A 24761-nucleotide genomic window follows, 5' to 3' on the forward strand; every position below is an offset into this window, starting at 1 on the left:
GGTTTTTTTGGGCTCTCTATCTGGAAAAACATTCTGGATTTCTATTAAAAGTATAATTTAGCCAGGTGCAGTGGCACACATCTGTAATCCCAGTGACTTGAGAGGCTAAAACAGGAGGATTACAAGTCCAAGGCCAGCCTCATCAAATTAGGCCCTAAACTATTTAGTGAGACCTGGTCTCAAAATAAATAAGGGCTGGAAATGTAGCTCAGTGGTTAGTACCCCTGGACTCAGTCCCCAGTAAATTCCCCTCTCAAAAGTATAATTTAATTTTTTCATTTTGGAAAATGTCTACTTATGTTAAGAACATCTCACTGCAGAAGTGGATTCATGTTTGAAAGGTTATGGTCTTTTTTTAAAAGTCTTTTTTCCAGAAAAGAAATTCTGACAAAAAACTCTGGAATTTAAATTTATGAAAGTTATTAATTTTTTTTCCTTCTAATGCACCTAGTACCACATATTTCAGGTCACTTTTTAAACCTATTTCAACCTTTGTGATTTTATTCAAGGGTGTGAGGAGGTTGTTGTCAGATTTTTTTTCTCCCCTTATAATTAGATCTTAGGTTGAGTGGGGAAGATGTGCTTACCTGTGTTTTTCAGCTTTTTAAAGGGGCCATAATTATAGCCTCCTTAAATGTTATTGAAGGCCCAGTTCAGTCAAGCTGGTTTTATATTTAGAGAAATTAAGGAGGAGGGAAGAAGGTTGAGTATAAAAGGCCATTTTTCTTCATAATCAAACCAATGAGTATCAGCCAGTATTTAATTAAAATAGTTAATACATAGTTAAGTCCAGTAGTGCGACTTTGCTTAATTTTAGAAACCAGCATTTCTGATAATCACTCAATATAAATTTTAGTCACCAGTCTAATTAACTAGTTTCAATATGCCTGAATTTGACAAATTGTATCTAAATAATTGAGAGAGTTCTAGAGAAAGCAAGAAACATGAATCTTTTTCTCGTGTTTCAGGCAAGGAGAAGTCTGGAATATAACTTCTGAAATTCATTTCTAAGTAGAAGTTTTAAAAATAAAGTTTGATTATAAATATTTAAGAGGTTAGAGGTGGTTCTGAAGCACACTTGGAAATGTAGTAGATGGGATAGGGACCTTAAATAGAAGCATAAAAATACATCTGACAAAGTTTAAAAATTATTTACCTTTTAAATCAAATACAGAAGATGTGTTCATCGCCTCACCACCAATTATAGAGAAGACATAAAATAAGAAGTCTCAAAGTTCCTGAGAATTTGCTGATTAGATTTCCTTAAGGTTTTGTTTCTTTCATTCTCCTGTTATTCATCCTGAAAGAGCTCCCTTCTCACTTAGCCTAGTGATTTAGACATAATTTAACATAATTTAACTCAGCCCTTTCTCTTCTCTTGTTTGTGGAAGTTGTCCCTTAAATGTAGCTTGTATTTTTAAGAAATTTTATCTTTTATATATTTTTTTTTGTTTGTAATTGACACAGTAATTGTACAGTGTGATATTTCCGTCCATTTATACAATGTGTAAAGATAGATCAGGGTAATATCTGCCACCTTAGATGTTTATCATTTCTTCATGTTAAAAATATTCCAGCTCCTCTTTACTAGTGTTTTTGAAATATTTATTGTTGTCAACCAAGTTATTCCACTGTGCTACAGAACATTGCAAGCTGTTCCTTCTATCTAGCTGTGTGTGCCCCTGTACCCATTAACCATCCTGTCTTCCTCCCTCATATGCTTCCCAGGCTCTGATAACCACTATTCTGTTATTTACTTCTGAGATGAACTTTTTATCTTCCACATGTAATTGAAAATATGTGGTATTTGTTTTAGTCCCTGACTTATTTCCTTAACATGATGCCTTTAAGTTCCATTCATGTTGCTGCAAATAACAGAATTTTGTTCTTTTTTATGGTTGAATAATAATAATCCATTATAATTTAGTTCTATTTCTAGTGTCTTGAGGAATCTCTATGCTGTTTGCCATAATGCCTCTACTAATTTGCATTCCCACTTACTCTGCATTCTTACCTGTAGCTTTTATTTCTTATCCACAAATTATTATAATTAATCAATTATTATAGTTCTGAGTAAATACAAACATATAAACCTCTACATCTGCCTTTAGAAATTTGGGAATAAATTAGAACAAATAAAATTCAGGCCAGTATTTTGGTAACTTTTTCTTAGTAGTTAATTTCTTTGGGCTAACTATAAGTGAATATCTTTAATTTGCCTGATATTGTCAGTAGCTTCTTTCTTGATACATATGTGCTCCTCTATTATCCTTAGTAATGTCCTTTATTGTGCTTTCTACAAGGATCATTTTGTCCTTACAAGTTATCTGAAATCTCTGTTCTTTAGCCAGGTAGTTCTCAAGTCATTTCTTCTTCTTTTCCTTATCTCATTGAATCCTCAAATCACCCTGTCTCCCTCATTTTCTTGTTATCACCATTCCTAGTTAAATTATTTATTTATTTTTGATGTTGGGGCTTGACCCCAGGGCCTCACAAATGCCAAGTTATACCTCTAGCCTAAAACATTTATATTATGGCATGATATTAGTTAGCAAGAATGTCTTTAACTTTTTTCTTTTTAAATGTTATTCTTTCAGAATTTTAAAGTATAATTGTATTTTGATATCTGCAGGGGATTGGTTCCAGTGACCCTCAGATACTAAAACCTGCAGATGCTCAAGTTCATATATAAAATAGCATAGTACTTGAATATGACCTACACCTATTCTCCTATAGATTACTTATAATACCTAAAGCAGTGTAGATGCTGTATAAATAATTGCATTGTTTAGGGAATAATGCCTTTTTTTTTTTTTTTTTTTAACCAGGGATTGAACCCAAGGGTGCTTAACCACTGAGGCACATCCTCAGCCCTTTTTATTTTTTGAGACAGGGTCTTGCTAAGTTGCTGAGGCTGGCTTTGAACTTTTGATCCTCCTGTCTCAGCCTCCTGAGCCACAGGATTTCATTTGTGTGCCAGCATGCCCAGTGCCTTTTTGAAGTCTGTACATATTCAGTAAAATTATTTTTTTTGAATAATTTTAATTTTGATTGGTTGTTCATGGATGTGGAACTCATGAATACTTAAAAATATAAAGAAGTAAATTCCTCTCTCAGAAATGACTACACTTAACATTGATTCCAGATACATCATTCTAGTCTTTTTATCCTAAGCTTATATAGACAGACACATGTACACAAAAATTTAAAAATTGAAATTTTATAATGCCATCTTAATATATTTTCTCCTTGATATTATTAAGAGCTCTAAAATTTTTTTTAAAAAAGCATTGTAGGGCTGGGGTTGTGGCTCAGTGGCAGAGCGCTTGCCTCGCACATATGAGGCACTAAGTTTGATCTTCAGCACCACATAAAAATAAATAAACAAAGATTAAAAAAAAGCATTGTATTAATACTATCATAGGGATATATATAAAGGCCAAGAGATCCTTTAATTAAAAAATATTTTTTACATGATTTTATACTTGATTTTTCCTTATAAAAGATAATAAACCTATGTGTTCTTACTTTTAAGGGGTCTGGGGTTCTAGATCAGTGATAGAGACCCATGCTTGGAATGCAAACAAATAAACGAAGATTTGTGTTAAGGAAAGAGATTAGGAATCACACTAGGGAGTTTTGTATACTGTACGTTAGCTGTTATGACTTTTGTTTATTTTGAGTTTTTGTGTTTTGTTTTTGAAATGGGATCTTGATATGTTGCCCAGGATAGTCTTATAACCCCTAGGCTGATCAAATAATCCTCCCACATCAGCCTCCATAGTGCTGGGACTAAAAGAGAACACTACTGTGTCTGGCTTAACAATCTAGTATAACCCTGAGGAAGGTCTTCTGAGCCCATTTCCTTATCTGTAAAACTGAAAAGTGTTTTTAATTGTTCTTTTTAGGAAGAATATTGAAAGAACCACATAATACATATGGAAATTTATTTCAGACTATGACAAATTAACCATACAAATGAAAAATGCTTTTGAATATGTGAGATGAAGGATGAGAGAATCTTTTTCTAAGATTGATCAGATTTATTTTCTTAATAGGAGCTGTGTCTAAACATCATTCCAACCTTTGCAAATCTTATAGACTACCCATCCATGAAAAATGCTTTGATACCAAGAATTAAAAATGCCTGTCTACAAACATCTTCCCTTGCTGTAAGTAGTTACTTGCATGTTAATTTTTTTTCAGTAATTTAAATCATTTTCTTATTGTTTAATGACCCCATTATGGTTTGTTCATATAATTGGTCTTGGTTATAAGTCACCTGTATATAAAAATGAGCTATAGTTTTTTTGATATGCATTTTATAATATTACATCCCTAACCTTACCCACCTTCCCTGTCTTTGAGTGCTCTAATAGAAAAGCTGAGTGATTATTTTTCTCCTAATCCTTTTCTTTTTAAACTCACAAGTTATTTTGTTCTTGTTTTTAAAATAATCATAAGAGTTAAACTTGGTGTATGAGCCTAAAAACTTTTTGAATGGCTTCTTTTTATAAATTGCCTTTATTTTTAGTCATCTGTCTCTAAGTTTCTTCTTCTCCACTTATTTGCCCACTTTCAGGAAAAAGTAGAGGGCAGTAAAACAATAAATTAATATGAGTACAGTTTTAGTTTTACTAAAAATATGAACCAAAGATAGGTACCTGGGTCCTTTGATTACAGAATTTTAACACTAGGTTACTTGTTGGTCAAGGAAGTAGAACAAACAACATAATTTTCATTATCTCATACCAAAAATAGTAAAGTTCCTAACCTTCTCTCTAAGAATTTATCACAATGATATTTCATTGTAGAAGTAATATCGAGGGAGAAATGTCTTTTCTTTGCCTGATTAGTTCTTTATATTGATATTTGATAAAAAGCATATTATTAAATTTAAAGATCCCATCCATCTTTATCTGATGGAATATAAATTTAAATAAAATAAACATTTTTAGCTTAATATGATTATAGGCAAAAAGCAGTATAATTAACATGATTTTACTCTGTAGCTATCTAATCTATTTCAGTTTATGTTTTTTGGTAGAAAGACTCAGTGTTGAAAACATAACATCATTACCCAAATGAACAAGTATGAAATGAAATGAAGTCAAGAATCTTGTTCTTATTCTCACTTTTATACTAACTACCTTTGTGGCCTTGAGCAGTTGCTTTTACCTCTCTGAGTTTTTCGTCATCATCATTAAGAGGATTTCAAAGGGAGTCTTTTTCTTTGAAGTTCTCAAAGTTTATGATTGAATTTTCAAAATAGATGATGGCCTTATATACATAGCTTAAAATTCAGTTTTCAAAGTGCCATTTCAAAAAATCTTACTACTGTATCTTATGGCAGTACACATTTTAGCATACATTTTCTGCAAGTATATATTCTTGTTCAGTTCTGAGTACTTTTTTTTACCTCGGAATTGTCAGATTTTATGCCAATAATTTTTCCAAAAAGTGGGGTCTGACCATTATGTGAAACTGTTTTCACCCCCAAAATTGTGCTGGTATTACTTAAAAATTATTTATTATGTACCTGTCTTTTATGCAAGATTAGATTGCATAGAGTATTCATGAATACATATTAATGCTTGTGACAGTTATGCAGTGAAATATGTTATATATGCAGAGGAACCACAGGAAATTGAATGAAATGATCTACATTAATGCCCACTGATGTGTTGTTTACAAGAATTTATAATGAATATATTTATAACAGTAACTGGAATGGATTTGCATTTTATATATCACTTTTTAAGTGCTTTTTTTTTTGTATTGGGGATTGAACCCAGGGATACTTAACCATTGAGCTAAATCCGAGCCTTTTTTTATTTCTTATTTTGAGACCGGGTCTTGCTAGGTTGCTTAGGCCCTCACTAAATTGCTGAGGATGGTCTTGAATTTGCGTCTTCCTGCTTCAGCTCCCAAGTCTTCAGGGTTATAGGTGTTTGCTGCCATGGCTGCGTTAAGTGCATTTTAGGTAGCACTTTTCAGTGCTCCTGCTTACCTTCAGAGTGGCACATGTGCATTTCCGAGTTGCATTCATGGGCACGTTGTCTAAGATTTAAAAATTCTAACCTGGAAATTTTGTAAAACATATGTTGTGAGTTAGACTTATACCTTAATATTGAAAATAAAGAAAAAAAATTCTACACAGGTAAAATACTTGTGTGATTAATGTTGTATATTTACATAAAATAAAATAAAACCAGAATTTATAGTTTCTCTTAAGAAAAAATATATGCACGTATGTATTCCAGTAGATGTAGCATTTCCTATTATAAACCTTAATCTGACAAAGTTAAGCCTTCAGATATCATCATGAATTTATAATATTTCTCATTTAAATTTCAGAAAACTCATTTTTTTCAGAAATGGAAAATTATTTTCACTTTTTCTGTACAAATATGGTGTGATTTTAACCAAATTATTTTCTACTTAGTTTACTTTTTAAAAATATATTTATTTTTTAGTTGTATTGATACAATATCTTTATTTTATTTATTTTTATGTGGTTCTGAGGATTGAATCCAGGGCCTCGCACAAACTAGGTTAGCACTCTACTGCTGAGCCACAATCCCAGCCCTTAGTTTACTTTTTTGTTTTTTTTTAAATTGGAGTTTTATTGATATTAGGGGTTTTGATTCTATTTTAACAAATTCTAGCTAAGAACTAGGATATGACCTATTTATCAAAAGTTGAGTCAGGTCTTAGTAACTGTGTCAAAGACAGTTAGAAATAGAAAACTGCATTTTAGATAAATATGGATAATTTTAAATGTGAAAATATTTAGTTTTGATCCAGATATGGTGACACATGCCTGTTATCCCAGCAACTTGGGAGGCTGAGGTAGAGGATTGCAAGTTCAGAACCAGCTTCAGCAAATTAGTGAGACCCTAAACAACTTGCACTTCCTCTTAAAATAAAAAGGATTGGGGGTATTGCTCAGTGGTTAAGCACCTCCAAGTTCAAACCCCAGCACTCCCCCCATCCTCCACACATAAAAGAATTGAACCAGAATTAAAATAAAATATTGAAATCCTTGTGAAATTTATCAGTTAGTAGGGAGAATGAATTTCTTCTTAAAACTGAAATATTCCCAAAGGAATGTTCTCAGTCAATTCCTATGTAGATAAAGTTTCACAAATTCTCATCACTGTATTTAAAATAATACAAAATTGAAGTCATTCCTTTGTCTTCAGCTAACCAGTGTCCTGGTAAAGTAATCACAAATTCTTTCTGAAGTCAGGAGAATTAAAATAAGTGAATTTTCTGTGTTAATATAACATGTCTTCAAAACCTACTTTTATTCTTGAAATTTTAGCATATTTCTATATGAAAATGAAATTTACACTAAATATTTTGTTCTATGTTACATAGACTTTACATGGCTAATGCAATTCATTTTAATAGGTTCGTGTGAATTCCTTAGTGTGCTTAGGAAAGATTTTGGAATACTTGGATAAGTGGTTTGTACTTGACGATATACTACCCTTCTTACAACAAATTCCATCCAAGGAACCTGCAGTCCTCATGGGAATTTTAGGTACCTGAAACTTAAAGTCATTTTATTCTACTTTATTATTTTATAGTTATGCAAGTAAATTTTCCATTTTATAAAACCATTGTACTCGATTTTCATTATTATAGTAATCAGTAATTGAAATACGATGGGATGAATATTGTAATATAACTTTGCTCTTTGTGTTGATTTTAGTAAAAGCATTAGAGTCTTTTTTAAAAATATTTTTTATTCTAATTAGTTATACATAACAGTAGAATACATTTTGACACATCATATATCATGGAGTATAACTTCTCTTTCTGGTTGTACATAGTATAGAGTTACACAGGTCATGTAATCATATAAGCACATAGGTTAATAATGTCTAATTCATTCTACCCAATTCCTTTCCCATGTCCCCTCCCCTCCCTTTACTCCCCTCTGTCTAGTGCAGAATACCTCTATTCTCTCCCACCCCCTATTGTGAATTAGCTTCTGAATATCAGAGAAAACATTTGGCCTTTGGTTCTTTGGGATTGGCTCATTTTGCTTAGCATAATATTCTCCAGTTCCACCCATTTACCGGCAGATGCCATCATTTCATTGTTCTTAAAATATTCCATTGTGTATATGTACCACAGTTTCTTTATTCATTTATCTGTTGAAGGTCACCTAGGTTAGTTCTATAGTTTAGCTACTGTGAATTGAGTGCTATAAACATTGATGTGGCAGTAGGTAGGGCATTAGAATCTTCACATTTATAAAGGATAAGATGTTTGGGAGTCCTAACTTTGCAATATCATGATAGCATATAGTTTTCCCCATAAAATGGTACACAGTAAGAGAGGCAAAGTTGAAATTCTGATAACAGTCTTCTAAGAGGCAAAGTATTTTTTCTGCCTTATTTTATCCTCTCCCAAATACAATGAGATAGCTATTATTATTATTTTTTATAAAAATGAAACTAAGGCTCAGAAAGGTTGAGTTATTCAAGATCATACAGCTGGGGAGTAGTAAAGCTGATTTTTAAAATTTATATACATTTTAATCTTAACCATTATGTTTTATTGCTAAGTGATTTATTGATTAAGCATATTAGTCTTTTTTTTTTCTTTTTCTTTTATTTTTATTTTTTTATTGGTTATTCAAAACATTACAAAGATTGCAGAATCACATCGGTTACACATCCACATTTTTACATAATACCATAATAGTAACTGTTGTATTCTGCTACCTTTCCTATCCTCTACTATCCCCCCTCCCCTCCCCTCCCATCTTCTCTCTCTACCCCATCTACTGTAGTTCATTTCTCTCCTTATTTTTTTTCCCATTCCCCTCACAAACTCTTATATGTAATTTTGTATAACAATGAGGGTCTCTTTCCATTTCCAAGCAATTTCCCTTTTCTCTCCCTTTCCCTCCCACTTCATGACTCTGCTTAATGTTAATCTTTTCCTCCTGCTCTTCCTCCCTGCTCTGTTCTTGGTTGCTCTCATTATATCAAAGAAGACATTTGGCATTTGTTTTTTAGGGATTGGCTAGCTTCACTTAGCATAATCTGCTCTAGTGCCATCCATTTCCCTGCAAATTCCATGATTTTGTCATTTCTTAGTGCTGCGTAGTACTCCATTGTGTATAAATGCCACATTTTTTTTATCCATTCATCTATTGAGGGGCATCGGGGTTGGTTCCACAGTCTAGCTATTGTGAATTGTGCTGCTATGAACATCGATGTGGCAGTATCCCTGTAGTACGCTCTTTTGAGGTCTTCAGGGAATAGTCCGAGAAGGGCAATAGCTGGGTCAAATGGTGGTTCCATTCCCAGCTTTCCCAGAAATCTCCATACTGCTTTCCATATTGGCCTCACCATTTTGCAGTCCCAAAGCATATTAGTCTTAAAGCACATTTTATTCTATTGGCAAATTACTCTGTCCAAAAACTCTGAAATTGTATATAGTTAAAGCTGTGAAAATATAATATGGAAATGTCAGAGCAAATGTCTAAGAACATCCTCTTACAATAGAAACAGACATAACTATAGAAGCAAAAAAAAAATCTTTTATTAAATTTGAGATTTTTTATTTTTAAGAGACACTATATTACTTATTTGGGTTCCTTAACACTTATTATAATGTGCAACTTAGTGAATATTTTTAGAAATGATTAGCAGATATTTATTATAGATCTCTGTGGATTTAGAACTCTTGGGTTATGATATGAATCTTTTTTTTTGCTCAAAGAAGTTCATTCTGAGCAAGAGTTTTGCATAGTAGAAAGGGGCTCTGATTCTAATCTGAGTTCTCTCGGTTCCTGGTTCCTGGGGTGATCTTGAAAAGTTTCTTCAATTATTAAATAAGGATAAAAATAACATCATTGTAGGATTTTTATGAGAATTCAGCGAAACAAAGAGATATAATGACCATATAATGAGCATAGTGTAAATAATAGTTAATAGATGCTTAATAAAATTATTGTTTGCATACGTCAGCTATGTGTATATTAACAATAATAGCAGATAGGGCAGATAAAGCTTTGGGTTATATATAGAACACTTAATAACACAAAGGTATTCAGAGAATTAGGAGCAAATGTACAATTTACAACCAGAAAACTGTGGAATGGGTATAACAAGTGTGGTCTTGAAGGTCAAATAAATAGGTGAGACAGTAGGGAATGATAGTGGGGTTAAATTTTTAAGTTTCAAACATGTTGAATTTTATTTGATAAAATGTTTTTGTAGGTGAACGCATTACCTTTATTTTATTTATTTATATGTGGTGTTGAGGATCGAACCCAGGGCCTCACACATGCCAGGAGAGCGCTCTACCGCTGAGCCACAACCCTAGCCCCGATTAAGCTTTTAATATGCTATTGTTACATGCACAAAAGAGCATAGGATAAATGTCATACTATTTAAATCTGTATTGATGATAAGGCTGAAATTATTCTGATCCATATGTAAGAGCATCCTCATTCTGAGGTTCTGACTGGGAAAAATTTATACTATACCAATTACCAAAAAATTTCGTACAGACATGCTGTTTGAATGATTACTATTAACTTATAGTGTTAACTTATAAAATTAGTCACATTCTTTTCTATCAGGTATTTACAAATGTACTTTTACTCATAAGAAGCTGGGAATCACCAAAGAGCAGCTGGCTGGAAAAGTGTTGCCACATCTCATTCCTCTGAGTATTGAAAACAATCTCAATCTTAATCAGGTGGGAATATTTTTGTGTTTATTCAGTTTACTGTTTTCTTGGAATTATATATGTTGTATAACTATATAAGTATATTACATGTAAAAATTGATGAAACAAGGAAAAATATGGCAGAGTTAGATGAAGAAAGTTTATGGGTAGGAAGGGAAGATAGATAAATATAAATATTTGGGAACTGATAAATGAGCAGAATGTTGAAAGATGAGTAGTGTTTGTAACTACTTTAGATCCAGGCTGAGAAGCTAACATGAATAAAGAACAAACTCAAGCAATGTGTTGGAGATTATATTTGTTATTCATTGCTATATAATGTCATTGCAAATTTATTGTTTTTTTTCCTCCATATTTTTGGTTGTGGGTTTGTTTGTTTTGTGTTGTACCTTGGCCTTGTATGTGCTAGGCAAGCACTCTACCACTGAGCTACTGTCAGAAAATTGCCTGTGCTGTCCTTGGACTTGCCATCCTCCTGCATCAGACTCCCAAATAGCTAGGATTACAGGCATTGACCACCTGTGCCTGGCTAAATTTAGTGTTTTAAAGAAAATCACATTATCTCACATTTTCTATGGATCAACCAAGCCAGGGCTTGGCTTAGTTGGAGTTTCTACTCAGAATTTCTCATAGTGCTGAGTCAAGGACTTAAAGCTCACTTGAAGGCCCATCTGGTGGATAATCTACCTCTAAGTGCATTTATATGGTTTCTGGCAGGATTCAGTTCCTTTTGGCAGTTGGACTGAGGGTCTTTCCTAGCTGGGTGATAATTGTATGCCACTGTTGGTTCTAGGCCACGTTGGCTTCTCTACCATGGCAGGTTGTGTCATGAAAGCCAACAAGAGAAGAAATAATTCAATTTGATATGTAGGGGAAAATAGGATAAGATAAAGTAAGACTAAAATGGGTAGGTAGCCTTTAAATGCCAGTCTGATTTAGGTATTTGAACTTTCAACATGTATGTATTTGGGCAAAGGTATAATGTATGTTCAAAAATTATTATAGAATTCTCTCTGTATACCTCTTGATACAGTTACCATAGCTATGGTTACTCTGACTCTTCCTGAAGAGTTAAACTCTTCCTCAAAGTCTGGTTATTATGGTTTATTATTCATTGTAACCCCAACTCTTAGTGCAGTGCCAAAAACAAAAACCAGATTGAGAGAAAACTTGAGATGTAGAGTCACAACAAGATATTTTTTGTTTACAGTGGAAATGGTGTTTAATGAAGTATAATGGAGAAGTATGTGAAGAGTTACTGTTTAACTTGAGAATATCAGAGATGGATAGGCAGGGCAGATTTAGAAAGAAGGACTCAAAAGTGATTTATTACAATGAAGGAAGCAGAAAGTTTCAAAATGAGATTTTTTGGCAGTGTGGAGAGTACTGAGTGAGCAGTTTTGAGGTAGAGAAACTTGTGAAGGATTTAACATTCTGTTTGAAGGAGTAGGATAAGCCTTTGAAAGTTTGTTCCTAGATTTGATACTTTATCTTGGGTGGCAAGATTGGGTTTAGGGTTGACAAAATAGGAGACATTGAATACTAAAGAGGAATAGGTTTATATGCCCTTTCATCTGTTTTGTAATTTCTGTTTGTAGTTCTCATAATTCTGACTTAGGATGTTTTAATATATTTCCAAATGCTTATTTTAGGATGTATGATTCCATTTGAAATCTTATGTTTTCTTCAGCTTTATGGTTTCTGTTTTAGAGCCTATTTTCACCTTCAGAAATACTTTGGATCATATCTTTCTGGTGTTTTACAGTAGGTTAGCAGAGATATAATCTGCTTTCCTATTCATGGTCAGGGTTCCTAATTCATGTTCTGATGGTTGTGATTTAAAATAATTTAAGTATACTATACTTTAAGTGAAAAAAGATAAAGGAACTTAGTAAAAAGACATTTTTAACATTTGATTAAAAAACTGCAGAGGGCTGGGTTGTGGCTCAGCGGTAGAGCATTTGCCTACCATGTGCGAGGCCCTGGGTTCGATCCTCAGCACCACATAAAAATAAACAAAGTTGGGCTAGGGATATGGCTCAAGCGGTAGCGCGCTCGCCTGGCTTGCGTGCGGCCTGTGTTCGATCCTCAGCACCACATACAAGCAGAGATGTGTGTCTGCCGAAAACTAAAAAAATAAAATAAATAAATAAATATTAAAAAAATTCTCTCTCTCTCTCTCTCTCTCTCTCTCTCTCTCACTCTCTCTCTAAAAAAAAAAAAATAAACAAAGTTATTTAAAAAAAAAAAAACTTCAGACACACTGAACAATCTATGATGTGTTTATGGAAAGCTTCTAAGATCCCCCAACCCCCTAGACAGATTGGATGGCTCATTGGGACCCATGTATAGATATACTTATAGTTCCTGTTTATTGTGGTGAAAGGATATAAAGCAAAATTGGGAAAGGGGAAAGATTCATAGGGCCCAGTCTGGAAGAAAGTTGGCACAAACTTCTAGAGGTCTTTCCAAGTGAAATCACATAGGATGCTCTCAGTTTGCCTAATAATGAGTTGTGACAAAATGTGAAATTTTACCACCTAGGGAATCTCACTGGAGACTCAGTACCCAAAGTTTTTATTGAGAGCTGATCATGTAGTATCCTCTGCTTGGCATGTTCTCAAATCCAGACTCCCAAAAGGAAAGCAGGTGTTCAGCATGTGATAAATTCTTTGTAGAAGCAGTTTAAGCATAGGGAACCACTCTTATCAGTTAATAATGGAACCCATCCTAAAATCTAAGTTCCAGTTACCAGCCAGAGGCTGACTTGGTAATCAGACCTAAAAATAGCTGTTCAGGCCTATCATGTTAACTCTTCTTTGCACAAACTACATGCAACAATATGGATGAATCTCACAAACATAAAGTAAATGAAACAGATGATTCTATTTATATAAAGTACAAAAACAGTTTACATAGCTGGAAGTCAAAATAGTGCTTATCTGTAGGGGTTGGGAGTGGGAAATGACTAGAAGAGGTTAGAAGAAAGCTTCTGGGGTACTGACAATGTTTTGTTTCTATATCAGGCTACTGGTTTTGATGGGCATGTTCAGTTTGTGAATTTTTTGAGCTGTGTATACACACACGCAGACTTTTCTATTAATATATTATACTTCAGTGAAGGTTTTTAAAAAACGAATCAGGAAATCATGATAAATGGTTGAAGCAATATACTTTTTGTAATTCTCATGATAAGATGAAAAGAAAGAGTCTTCCTGTAACTTATGGTGTCATTAGAATAACTTGTTTAAGATGATCCAGAGGTACTATAAGAATCATGGACCATTAACCAAAGTTTAACAACAACAACAAAAAAAGATGTAGTATTAGGCATATTTTTGAATTTTAAGTATTTGAAAGATGAATTATGTTGATTTAATATTTCTGCTAACTTTTCAAAAAACAATGTTCATTCTAGCCAAATATGTCATTTTTCTAACAATTTGTTTAAACAGAAGTTTTTTATATATTATTAAATGAATTGTTTCCAGATAGGACAAGTAATCAATGTATAACTGCTGGGGTAAACTTATGTAAGATCTTTGAAAACTTAGCAGTAGAGTATTACTTAGCATGTGTGAGGCCCTGGGTTCAGTTCTCAGTGCCAGAAAAAAAAATAAAATCCTGAAATAATAGCTGTCTGACAACTTAGTATATATATATATAACTCATTGAAACATGTTTTCTGGAACTTAAAAGCCTCATCAGCTATCATGTCACCACCATATAAAGGTTGTAAAAGCTTGCTGTGATATGCTGAGTTTAAATGTACTATGCTTGTTGTGAGCCGCTGGAAAAATACACAATTATGATTAGCTTATTTACCTTAATTGATTACTGCAAACTTGAAATTTTATAACCATATCAATTTCTTATTATACCAGTTCAATTCTTTCATTTCCGTCATAAAAGAGATGCTTAGTAGATTGGAGTCTGAACATAAGACTAAACTGGAGCAACTTCATATAATGCAAGAACAGCAGAAGTAAGTAGGTTGTAAATGAATTGCACGTTGTCCAGTAGTGAGATAAAAATTACCTCATGATTGATATTTTAGAATATGGAATAGAAAAATTGCTGGATTTTAATTTAACCATATTTAAAATTTTTCTGACATATTAAGATGAATTGAGATAAAATAGGATGTTGAAAAATCTAATATGACTTCTGAGTACAAAAATGTAATATACTATAATCTTAGCATTTTCTCTACATAAGGGATTTTCTCAGAAATAGAATTTTGTCAGTTTTAGCCATTGGACTTGTAATCGCAGGTTATTAAACACCTTATCTCAAATGTTGAGTTTTTAAAAAGGACTTTCATACAAATGTTATTTTTTTATTAAATTGTTTTTATTTATATATGACAGTGGAATGCATTATAATTCATATTACACATATAGAGCTCAAATTTTTCATATCTCTGATTGTATACAAAGTATATTCACCCCAATTTGTGTCTTCATACATGTTCTTTGGATAATGATGACAAAAGTTATTTTTTTGAACAAGCAGATATTATTAGTAGAAAACAGTGGACAATATTATACTCTTTCTAAAGAATGATGTTGCAATTTATTTGGATTCTAATAAATTCTGAAGGCAAACAGTTTTTAGGATGTGTATTTTAAAATATGCATTTGTTTTTGTTGCTTTGTTATAATTCAACTCTTCTATAGATCTTTGGACATAGGAAATTCAATGAATGCTTCTGAGGAGATAAAAGTTACAAATGTTGGGAATCAGGTAAGATATTTAATTTTTGCAGAAAGTACTTAATGGTGTGCTTTATTTAGGAGCCTTTTAAGCAATAAAGTCACTTTTTTTTTTTAACAGAGTAAAAGCATTTAATTTGTATAATACCCATTAACCAAGGAATGTATTTTTTTGTAATTTTAAAGTTTACTTACACACACACATACACACAGTAGTATTGTTATTTTGAGATTATAGTAATCTTTATAACAAAAGTCTATGTTTTGAACTTAACTCTAAAAGAAATGAACTTGAATGGTTATCTTACTATGGAATAAAATGAGAGGCTGAGTCTTATGTGAGGTGGCTTCTTGACAAATCTTAGGTAAGGTGTTTTAGTTTTGAAACTAATCTTTGTCTCCATCTTGAACATTATTTTATAAGGTTTGTATGTATCAATTAAAAAATTTAAAACAACTTGTTCTACTTAGTTATACGTGACAGTAGTATGCATTTTGATACATTAAACACAAATGGAACATAACTTCTCATTTCTCTGGCTATACACGGTGCCAGTTTTTTGACTTCTTTATATATCCTGGAGATTAGTGCTGTACCTGAGGTGCATGTGGTAAAGATTTTTTCCTATTCTGTAGGCTCTCTCTTTATGTTATTGATTGTTTCCTTTGCTGAGAAGAAGCTTTTTAGTTTGAATCCATTCTATGTATTGATTCTTGATTTTACTTCTTGGGCCAGCAGTTGTATTCAGGAAGTTAGTACATAAGCTGACATGATGAAGATTTGGGCCTCCTTTTCCTTCTAGGGTCTCTGTTCTAGTGCCTAAATCTTTGATACACTTTGAGTTGGTTTTGTGCAGGGTGAGAGGTTTAATTTCATTTTGTTACATATGGATTTCCACTTTTCCCAGCACCATCTGTTGAAGAGGCTATCTTTTCCCCAATGTATATTTTGGCACCTTTGTCTAGTATGAGATAACTATATTTATGTGGGTTTGTCTCTATGTCTTCTATTTTATACCATTGGACTACATGTCTATTTTGGTACCAATGCCATGCTGTTTTTGTTCCTTTTGCTATGTATTATAGTTTAAGGTCTGGTATTGTGACGCCTCCTGCTTTGTTCTTCTTGCTAATGATTGCTTTGGTATTTTGTTTCTCTTATTTTTTCAAATGAATTTCATGACTGCTTTCTCTTTTTCTATGAAGAACATCTTCAGAAATTTAATGGAAATTGCATTAATTTTGTATAGTGCTTTTGGTAGGATGGCCATGTTGACAGTATTAATTCTGTCTATCCAAGAACATGGGAGATCTTTCCATCTTCTAAGGTCTTCTTCAATTTTTTTCTTTAGTGTTCTGTAGTTTTCATTGTAGAGATCTTTCACCTCTTTTTTTCTTTTTTAGTTGTCAGTGTTTATTTATTTATATGTGGTGCTGAGAATCAAACCCAGTGCCTCACACATAGTAGGCAAGTGCTCTACCGTTGAGCCACAACTCTCCCCTTCACCTCTATTGTTAGACTGATTCCCAAGTTTTTTATTTTTTTTTGAGGCTATTGAGAATAGGGTAGTTTCCTATTTTTTTTCACATTGAATTCATCACTTATGTATAGAAATGCATTTGATTTATGGGTATTGATTTTATATCCTGCTACTTTGCTAATTTATTTATTAGTTCTAGAAGTTTTTCTGGTGGAATTTTTTGGCTCTTTTAGATATAGAATCATGTCCTCAGCAAATAGTGATAGTTTGAGCTCTTTTTCTTTTTGTATCCCTTTAATTTCTGATTGCTCCGAGTTGAGTTCCAAGGACTATGTTGAGTAGAAGTGGTGAAATAGGGCATCCTTGTCTTGTTTTAGTTTTTAGAGGGAATGCTCTCAATTTTTCTCCATTTAGAATGATGTTTGTCTTGTGTTTAGCATACATAGCTTTTAAATTTCTTTTTTGTTTAATAAACTCTTTTTTAAAAAGTTATAAATGGAAATAATATCTCTTATTTATTTATTTATTTAATGTGGTGCTGAGTATCAAACCCAGCGCCTCACATGTGCTAGGCAAGTGCTCTCCCATGAGCCACAACCCCAGCATGCATGCATGCATATTGAGTATTGAGGTATGGGTCCTACTATCCCTAGTTTCTGTGGTGTTTTGAACATGAAGAGGTGCTGTATTTTGTCAAATGCTTTTTCTGCATCTATTGAGATAATCATATGACTCTTATCTTTAAGTTTATTGATGTGGTTTATTATGTTTATTGATTTCTGTATGTTGAAGCAGCTTTGCGTCCCTGGAGTGAAACCCACTTGATCATGGTGCACTATCTTTTTAATAAGTTTTTGTATGCGATTTGCCAGAATTTTATTAAGAATTTTTGTGTCTTCATCAGGGATATTGGTCTGAAGTTTTCTTTCATTGAGTAGTATCTTTGTCAGGTTTTGGTATCAGGATGATACTAGCCTCACAGAATGAGTTTGGAAGGGCTCCCTCTTTTTCTATTTCATGGAATAATTTGAAGAGTATTGGTATTAATTCTTTGAAGATCTTATAGAACTCTGCTGAGAATCCATCTGGTTCTGGGCTTTGCTTGGTTGGTAGGCTTTTGATGGCATCTTCTATTTCATTGCTTGAAATTGATCTGTTTAAATTGTGTATGTCCTTCTGATTTAGTTTGGGTAGGTCATATTTCGCTAGAAGTTTGTTGATGTCTTTGAGATTTTCTATTTTATTGGAGTTTAAATTTTTAAAATAGTTTCCAATTATTTTCTATATTTTATTAGTGTCCACCGTGATATTTCCTTTTTCATCACAAATTTTAGTAATTTAGTTTTCGTTCTCTTTGTTAGTGTAGCTAAGGTTTATCAATTTCATTTATTTTTTCAAAGAACCAATTTTTCGTTTTATCAATTTTTCGAATTGTTTCTTTTGTTTCAATTTCATTGATTTCAGCTGTGATTTTAATTATTTCCTGTCTTCTTCCTTTGGTGTTGATTTGTTCTTCTTTTTCTAGGGCTTTGAGATATAATGTTAGCTCATTTATTTGTTGACTTTTTATTCTTTTTATGTATGAGCTCACTGCAATGAACTTTCCTCTAAGCACTGCCTTCATAGTGTCCCAGAGATTTTGATATATTGTATCAGAGTTCTCATTTACTCTAAGTATTTTTTTATTTCCTCCCTGATAAAATCACATTTTTATTGGAGTCTCTTTGATTGATGGAATTTTTCTGTTTCACTAGATTGACAAGGTTTTTAACAACATTGGAACAGACCTTCTGACTTGTGAATCAGAAAGTAAAGAAGATGAGTTACAAAATAGACATAAAAGAGTGAGTTTCTTTACTCTTTTTTAGCACTCTTATTTATATTGAAGGATTTCCTATAAATCATGGGTTTTTATTAGGGAACACTATTTAGCATCTTAATAAGAAACATTTTGTATATCTTTTTGTATTATCTTCATGAAATATCTTCATCGTTGGAACATGACCTACCCCATGTAGCTTAAGATTTTTGGCTTCCTTTATTACTCGACCTCCCACATGGTAGCATTTCTAGATTGCCTGTCTTTTCTCACTCTGTGTTTCCTATGTTGATGGCAGTCACTTCAGATTGATGCTGTCTATCTACCTTGGGCTCTCCCTAATTGTGGTTCTTCAGTTATTTAATTTCTCTCTTCACTCTATCCCACCAATTTGAGTTCTAAACTTTTTCCTTTCTTTTTTTTTTTTTTTTTCCTTAGCCCAACAACTTTACCTCTCTTCTTCCCTTTCATTCTGTGGTAACAACTTTAACTTTTATAGTTTATTATAGACTTTTACTTTGGTCTTTTTTAAAAAGATTATTTTTTATATATTTTTAGTTGTTGATGGACTTTTATTTTATTCATTTATTTATATGCAGTGCTAAGAATTGAACCCAGTGCCTCACACATGCTAGGCAAATGCTCTACCACTGAACCACAACCCTGGCCCCTACCTTAACATTTTTTGAAGAGTACCAGTCAGTTATTTGGTAGTATGGTCTTCAATTTGTGTATGCCATTATTTTCTCATAATTAGTCAACATTTATTCATTTTTGGCAAGAATACCACAGAAATGTTGGAGTATACACCCCTCTTGGTTTATTCTGTCAGGAATATATGATCTCAGTATGACTTATTAGTAGTGAGCCAATGCTATTTGAAAGATAATTTCCAAAATAGATTTGATTCCATCTCATAGTGAATTAAAAATCTGAGTAGATTTTTTTCTTCTGTTTCCTATTAAAGTTTGTTCTTCCTCTAATTTTAAATAGTAAACTCTACAATGATACTTTTCTATTGAAATTTTAGTTACACCAATATAAAAAAAGTACTTAACGTCACTTTTTGACCTCTGCTGTTGTTCTTCTCTTCATTCACCAAATATGAGTACCTGTACATATAAATGGACTGCTGGGCATAATAGTTTATAAAATTATAAGAGAATATATTGGATGACCTTAAGGGGTAACAAGGTCATTAATAAAAGAAAAAGATTTCAGATCTGATGCAGCTGTTGGTAGTGTAAGAATGTTTTTGTTTAGTTTTTCCTAGGCTTTTTGGTAAGTTTCTAAAATATTTTTTGAGAGAACTAGTTAGAGTTGAACAAGATCTCTCAATTGCAGAATGAAATAACTTAATCATATTCTCATTGACTAGAACAAGATATTTCTAATAAACGATTTTAAAATGATAGCTGTTTTCATACTAGAAATATTTTAGCACAGACTCTGTGAATTTCTGCCTAAAGCTAAAGAAGAAATATTTTGTTTTATAAATGGATTTATGGAGTTGCCAGTTGATTTTTTGCTCTCTTTTATTTGAAGGCATCACTTACACTTGAAGAAAAGCAAAAATTAGCAAAAGAACAGGAGCAGGCACAGAAGTTGAAAAGCCAGCAGCCTCTTAAACCCCAAGTACACAAACCAGTTGCTCCAGTCAAACAGGTCAGAGTTAATTTCTTTTGCATAAATTAAAGTATACTACTAGTGAGTAGAAACTAGCCTACTATTATTTGTAAAAGATGTATTTCAAAGAATAATTTAATTGGTTGTTTCTAAAAAAAAGTATGAGCATAAAGGCTTTTCTAGCAGTTCCTTCATAACTTGCCTAATGTACAGTGTTTCATGATAGTGTTTACTATCAGTAAAGAGGAAGCTGAATGAATAGGTGAGGTTTTTTAAAAAGTTAGGTCTCATAGTTCTTCTTCAACTCTCTTCACTTTGAAATGATCAAGAGTATTATTAATATATTCATGCTCTTATGTATTTTATATATATATATACACATACATATATATTTATTTATTTTAGATGTTGATGGACCTTTATTTTATTCATTTATTTATATGTGGTGCTGAGAATTGAACCCAGGGCCTCACACATGCTATGCAAATGCTCTACCACTGTGCCACAACTCCAGCCCTGTGCTTATGTATTTTTGAATTAAAAATAGTTTTATATTTTTGGTTTTCAGTTATAGCTTATTAGTTTTTTTTAACTTGATTTCGGAAAATGTATCTGTGTCACCTGACCAGTATTTACTTCCTACTATGTTCCAGATATTATTCTGGATGCTGGTGCTATGGCAGTGAATAAAACTCTGTTTGCAGAGAGAGAGTTTACATATCTTACTATTTTAAGAAGTAATTGTATTTAAAAGCTTTCTTAATTTTTTTTTCTGTTGCCTCTTAATTATAAGTTCTTCCTCTGAGAAAAAATTCTTTATAGGTGGAGAGGCAAAATTAAGAATATCTTATAAGGTAATTATTAAGAACGGAGGGAACAAATTCCCATGAAATTCTGATGAAATTAAAAATATAAAAATAGTATTCTTTTTTGTAATATCAGTTTATTGAGAAGAATGCATTTTTACTTTGCAGAGATAATATATCACTTAATTGGAGTTTAAAGTTTAGGTGGCAGGCTTTATTTGTCTTATAGGCTGTAGTTTGCTGACTTGGTGTAGACCCTTGAGATTAATTTTAATTTTGTCCTTTATAATTTAATTTGTCACATATTTGCCAATTATAAATTAATTTGGATTTCTTGGAGATAAAAGTGATTCCCTCATATTTTTCAGACTAAGGACTTGACAGACACATTGATGGATAATATGTCATCTTTGACAAGCCTTTCTGTTAGTACCCCTAAACTTTCTACTTCGAGCACCTTCACTTCTGTTCCTTCTGCGGGCCTTGGTATGATGTTTTCTACACCAATTGATAATACAAAGAGAAATTTGACAAATGGCCTAAATGCAAACATGGGGTTTCAGACTTCAGGATTCAACATGCCAGTTAATACAAACCAGAACTTCTTCAGTAGTACAAGCACACCTGGAGTGACCAAAATGACTCTGGGAGCACCTTCTACTTTGCCAAACTTCAGTGCTTTGAGTGTTCCTCCTGCTGGTGTGAAACAGACTCAACAAAGACCCACAGATATGTCTGCCCTTAATAATCTCTTTGGCCCCCAGAAACCAAAAGTTAGCATGAACCAACTGTCACAACAGAAACCAAATCAGTGGCTTAATCAGTTTGTACCTCCTCAAGGTTCTCCAGTTATGGGCAGTTCAGTAATGGGAACACAAGTGAACATGATGGGACAATCTGCCTTTGGTATGCAGGGTAATCCTTTCTTTAGCCCACAGAATTTTGCACAGCCACCAACTACTATGACCAGTAGCAGTTCAGCTAGCAATGATTTAAAAGATCTTTTTGGGTGAGGTTTCTTACTCCTATTTTTCAAGGATTATTTCTGTTTTAATCATGGGTAAGCTGATTTACATCTTTGTATAGATGGCTTGAAGAAACTGCTTCTATGGGAAAGTGAATGGTTCTGTGACAGAAAACACATGTTTTCATGCCAGCCAGCATAGTAATTGTATGGACTCCTAACCAGTTGAGTTTTTTAAAGCATTGAGGATTTTTTTCCCTCTATCAAACAACTCTTCAGGTTTTTAGAGACCCAATCCTTATCAATCTCAAAGAGAAAAAGGACAACTGAGTTATCTTGAATAGCAGAATTTTTAAATCAAATGTTTATTTTGGCTTGTAAATCTTGATGTTATTGAAAAATTGAGTTGATGGTAACTGCAGGCTCACCTGTTACATACTGTGTGGTACAGTCTACCTTCACAAGTCATTAGTCTTCATTTTAGTATGTGAAAAATCTTGATGCTATATTGATTTGTTTGCATTTAGTTTGAGAAAATGATAAGCATAAAAAGAAGGATCAGTTCATTTGCTTTTTTCAATCATTTAAGCTTTTTTGATGAACTAATGTTGAGTACAAAAGTCTGAGAAATACTGCAAAATTTAATTTGATTTCATTGGTTTAAAAACATCATTAACAAAAAAAATAAAAGCATCATTAACAACCATCTCAAATGCAAACTAATCATTGAGAATTATATTTTAGCATGATCTGCCTCAAATAGCAATGTATTTTTCTGCATTTACTTGGATATATTTAGAATCCATTTTTCCCCCTACTGTGTCACAGAAGAGGTATGTGCTGATTTGTACTGATATTTGACGAAGCACTCTGATATGATTTCCCTGACTACTGCCTTTATATTTTGTTTCCAATTCTGAGGTTTCAACTTCTGAGGTTGTAGCATATATGGATCACATTTTCAAAAAGAAATTTGTAAGAATTAAACTATATTTAATGAGTGAACTTTTGAGATTTCTTCTGTATTGTTTTAAATGTAATAAACTTCTTTAAAAACGAGCAGTTATATGTTCTGGCTACCCACAGATTAATTTTCAGTTGCCATGATAATCTGAACTCCTAAGTTGTTACTATTAATTCTTTCTTTTCTAGGGATTCCAGGGATTTTTTGTTTGTACATTGTAATGTTCATAATCAGCCATTTTTAGAAAGCAAAGAATAAATTCTCCAAAAGGAAACATTTTATTTTTCAAAATCTTTCTCTGATGTTTTTCTTTAATTTGCTGATTTTTCAACCACAGAGCCTTATGCTATAAATGTCATTTGTATTTTTAAAAATCATATTTCACCGTTATGTGATAACTTTAAAACTTTTAAAGAACTGTGTATGTATTATAGTTGCTGCCATACAGTTTGTGGTTTTTAATTATCTGGAGCCAGCAATCATTTAAAATAAATCATATGAAGTTTAGTGTGCTGGTACTATGTTTATTCATTGGAATTAAATATTTGTTGAAAAACACACACATACACATACACACAATATATTTAATATGCGGTACTTGACTACAAAATGTGATGACATTAATATTGCTTAATATTAATAATAGCGTTCAGTTCAGAGGGCACTTAAAAAAATAAGTCAGCTCTCATGTCTGGTTTTTGAAGCTAAATACTTTGTAGCATGAATTTGGAAGGACTGATAAGATTGCTAAAGAAACTTAGCCAAGAAATGAAAAACACTTGGAAGATCAAAAATGTTTTTGTCAAATACATCTACAACTTGACCAAATTAGCTGTCTTGTTTTTAGTATAATATTAATATTTCTTTTGGGAAAAGTTTACATGTAGAATAAGATGAATTATAGGAGAACTTTTCTTTGTAACAATTTAGTAGTGACTTATTAGGAAATTTTTATTGTTTTAAGGTTTTTTTTTTTTTTTTTTTTTTTTTTTTTTTAGTTGTAGATGGACAGAATACCTTTATTTTATTTGTTATGTGGTGCTAAGGATTGAACCCAGTGCCTCACATGTGCTAGACAAATGTTCTGCCACTGAGCCACACTCCATCCAGCCCCTGGGAAATTATTTTTTAACCTTATAAAATAAATTGATGCCAGTGTTGAATTATTAATTAGAAGAAAATCTTAATATAACAGTTTATTTGACTTGAACTTATAAAAATGAAAAGTTGTTATATGAAAAAAAATATCATTCTTAAGTAATTCTCACTGGCTAAAATTTGCTCTTTCACTGAGGGGATGGTGCTACACTTTTATGAAATTGTTTTGACACTAGATCAGTTTAGTACTAGATCCCTTTATAATCATTGCAGATATTTTAAGTCCTTTGTGCTTAGAGTAGAAAATTGGTAAGTTAAAGAGCACCCGTAGACAAAAATTACAGCAAAGATTGCCTTTCATTCTCTTTTCACGTAATGCTAAAAGTGTGTAATATATGTAGAAGATGTTTAAAAGGAAATGGAAATAGACTAAGCCTAAATCTGGTGTATTTTTTTTTTTGAATGCTTATAACTACTTTTATTGAACAAGGAAGTGAGTGGTGTTTTTATTTTTTTGAAACTGTAAATACTCACATGGTTGCTTTTACATATTAAATATATATGTG

At 32.4% G+C, this 24761-nt stretch overlaps 1 protein-coding gene across 3 annotated transcripts in view; it reads left to right on the forward strand.

Moving 5' to 3' along the window:
- Scyl2 (SCY1 like pseudokinase 2) overlaps window positions 1-23604 on the forward strand; it is a 61962-nt gene extending 38358 nt beyond the window's left edge. For 2 of the 3 annotated variants that reach the window (XM_076855004.1, XM_076855005.1), the window contains exons 11-18: window positions 4059-4172; window positions 7417-7549; window positions 10613-10731; window positions 14607-14707; window positions 15402-15468; window positions 18673-18762; window positions 20283-20402; window positions 21538-23604. In XM_076855004.1, coding sequence (XP_076711119.1) covers window positions 4059-4172; window positions 7417-7549; window positions 10613-10731; window positions 14607-14707; window positions 15402-15468; window positions 18673-18762; window positions 20283-20402; window positions 21538-22182 — 1389 coding nt within the window. In that variant the 3' untranslated portion in view covers window positions 22183-23604. The remainder of the gene's footprint in view (window positions 1-4058; window positions 4173-7416; window positions 7550-10612; window positions 10732-14606; window positions 14708-15401; window positions 15469-18672; window positions 18763-20282; window positions 20403-21537) is intronic. The other variant, XM_076855006.1, reaches the window with a different exon arrangement.
- Window positions 23605-24761: the final 1157 nt, after the last annotated feature.

The sequence above is a fragment of the Callospermophilus lateralis genome, chromosome 4, assembly GCF_048772815.1.
Source record: "Callospermophilus lateralis isolate mCalLat2 chromosome 4, mCalLat2.hap1, whole genome shotgun sequence".
In the NCBI taxonomy this organism is placed as follows: Eukaryota; Metazoa; Chordata; class Mammalia; order Rodentia; family Sciuridae; genus Callospermophilus; species Callospermophilus lateralis.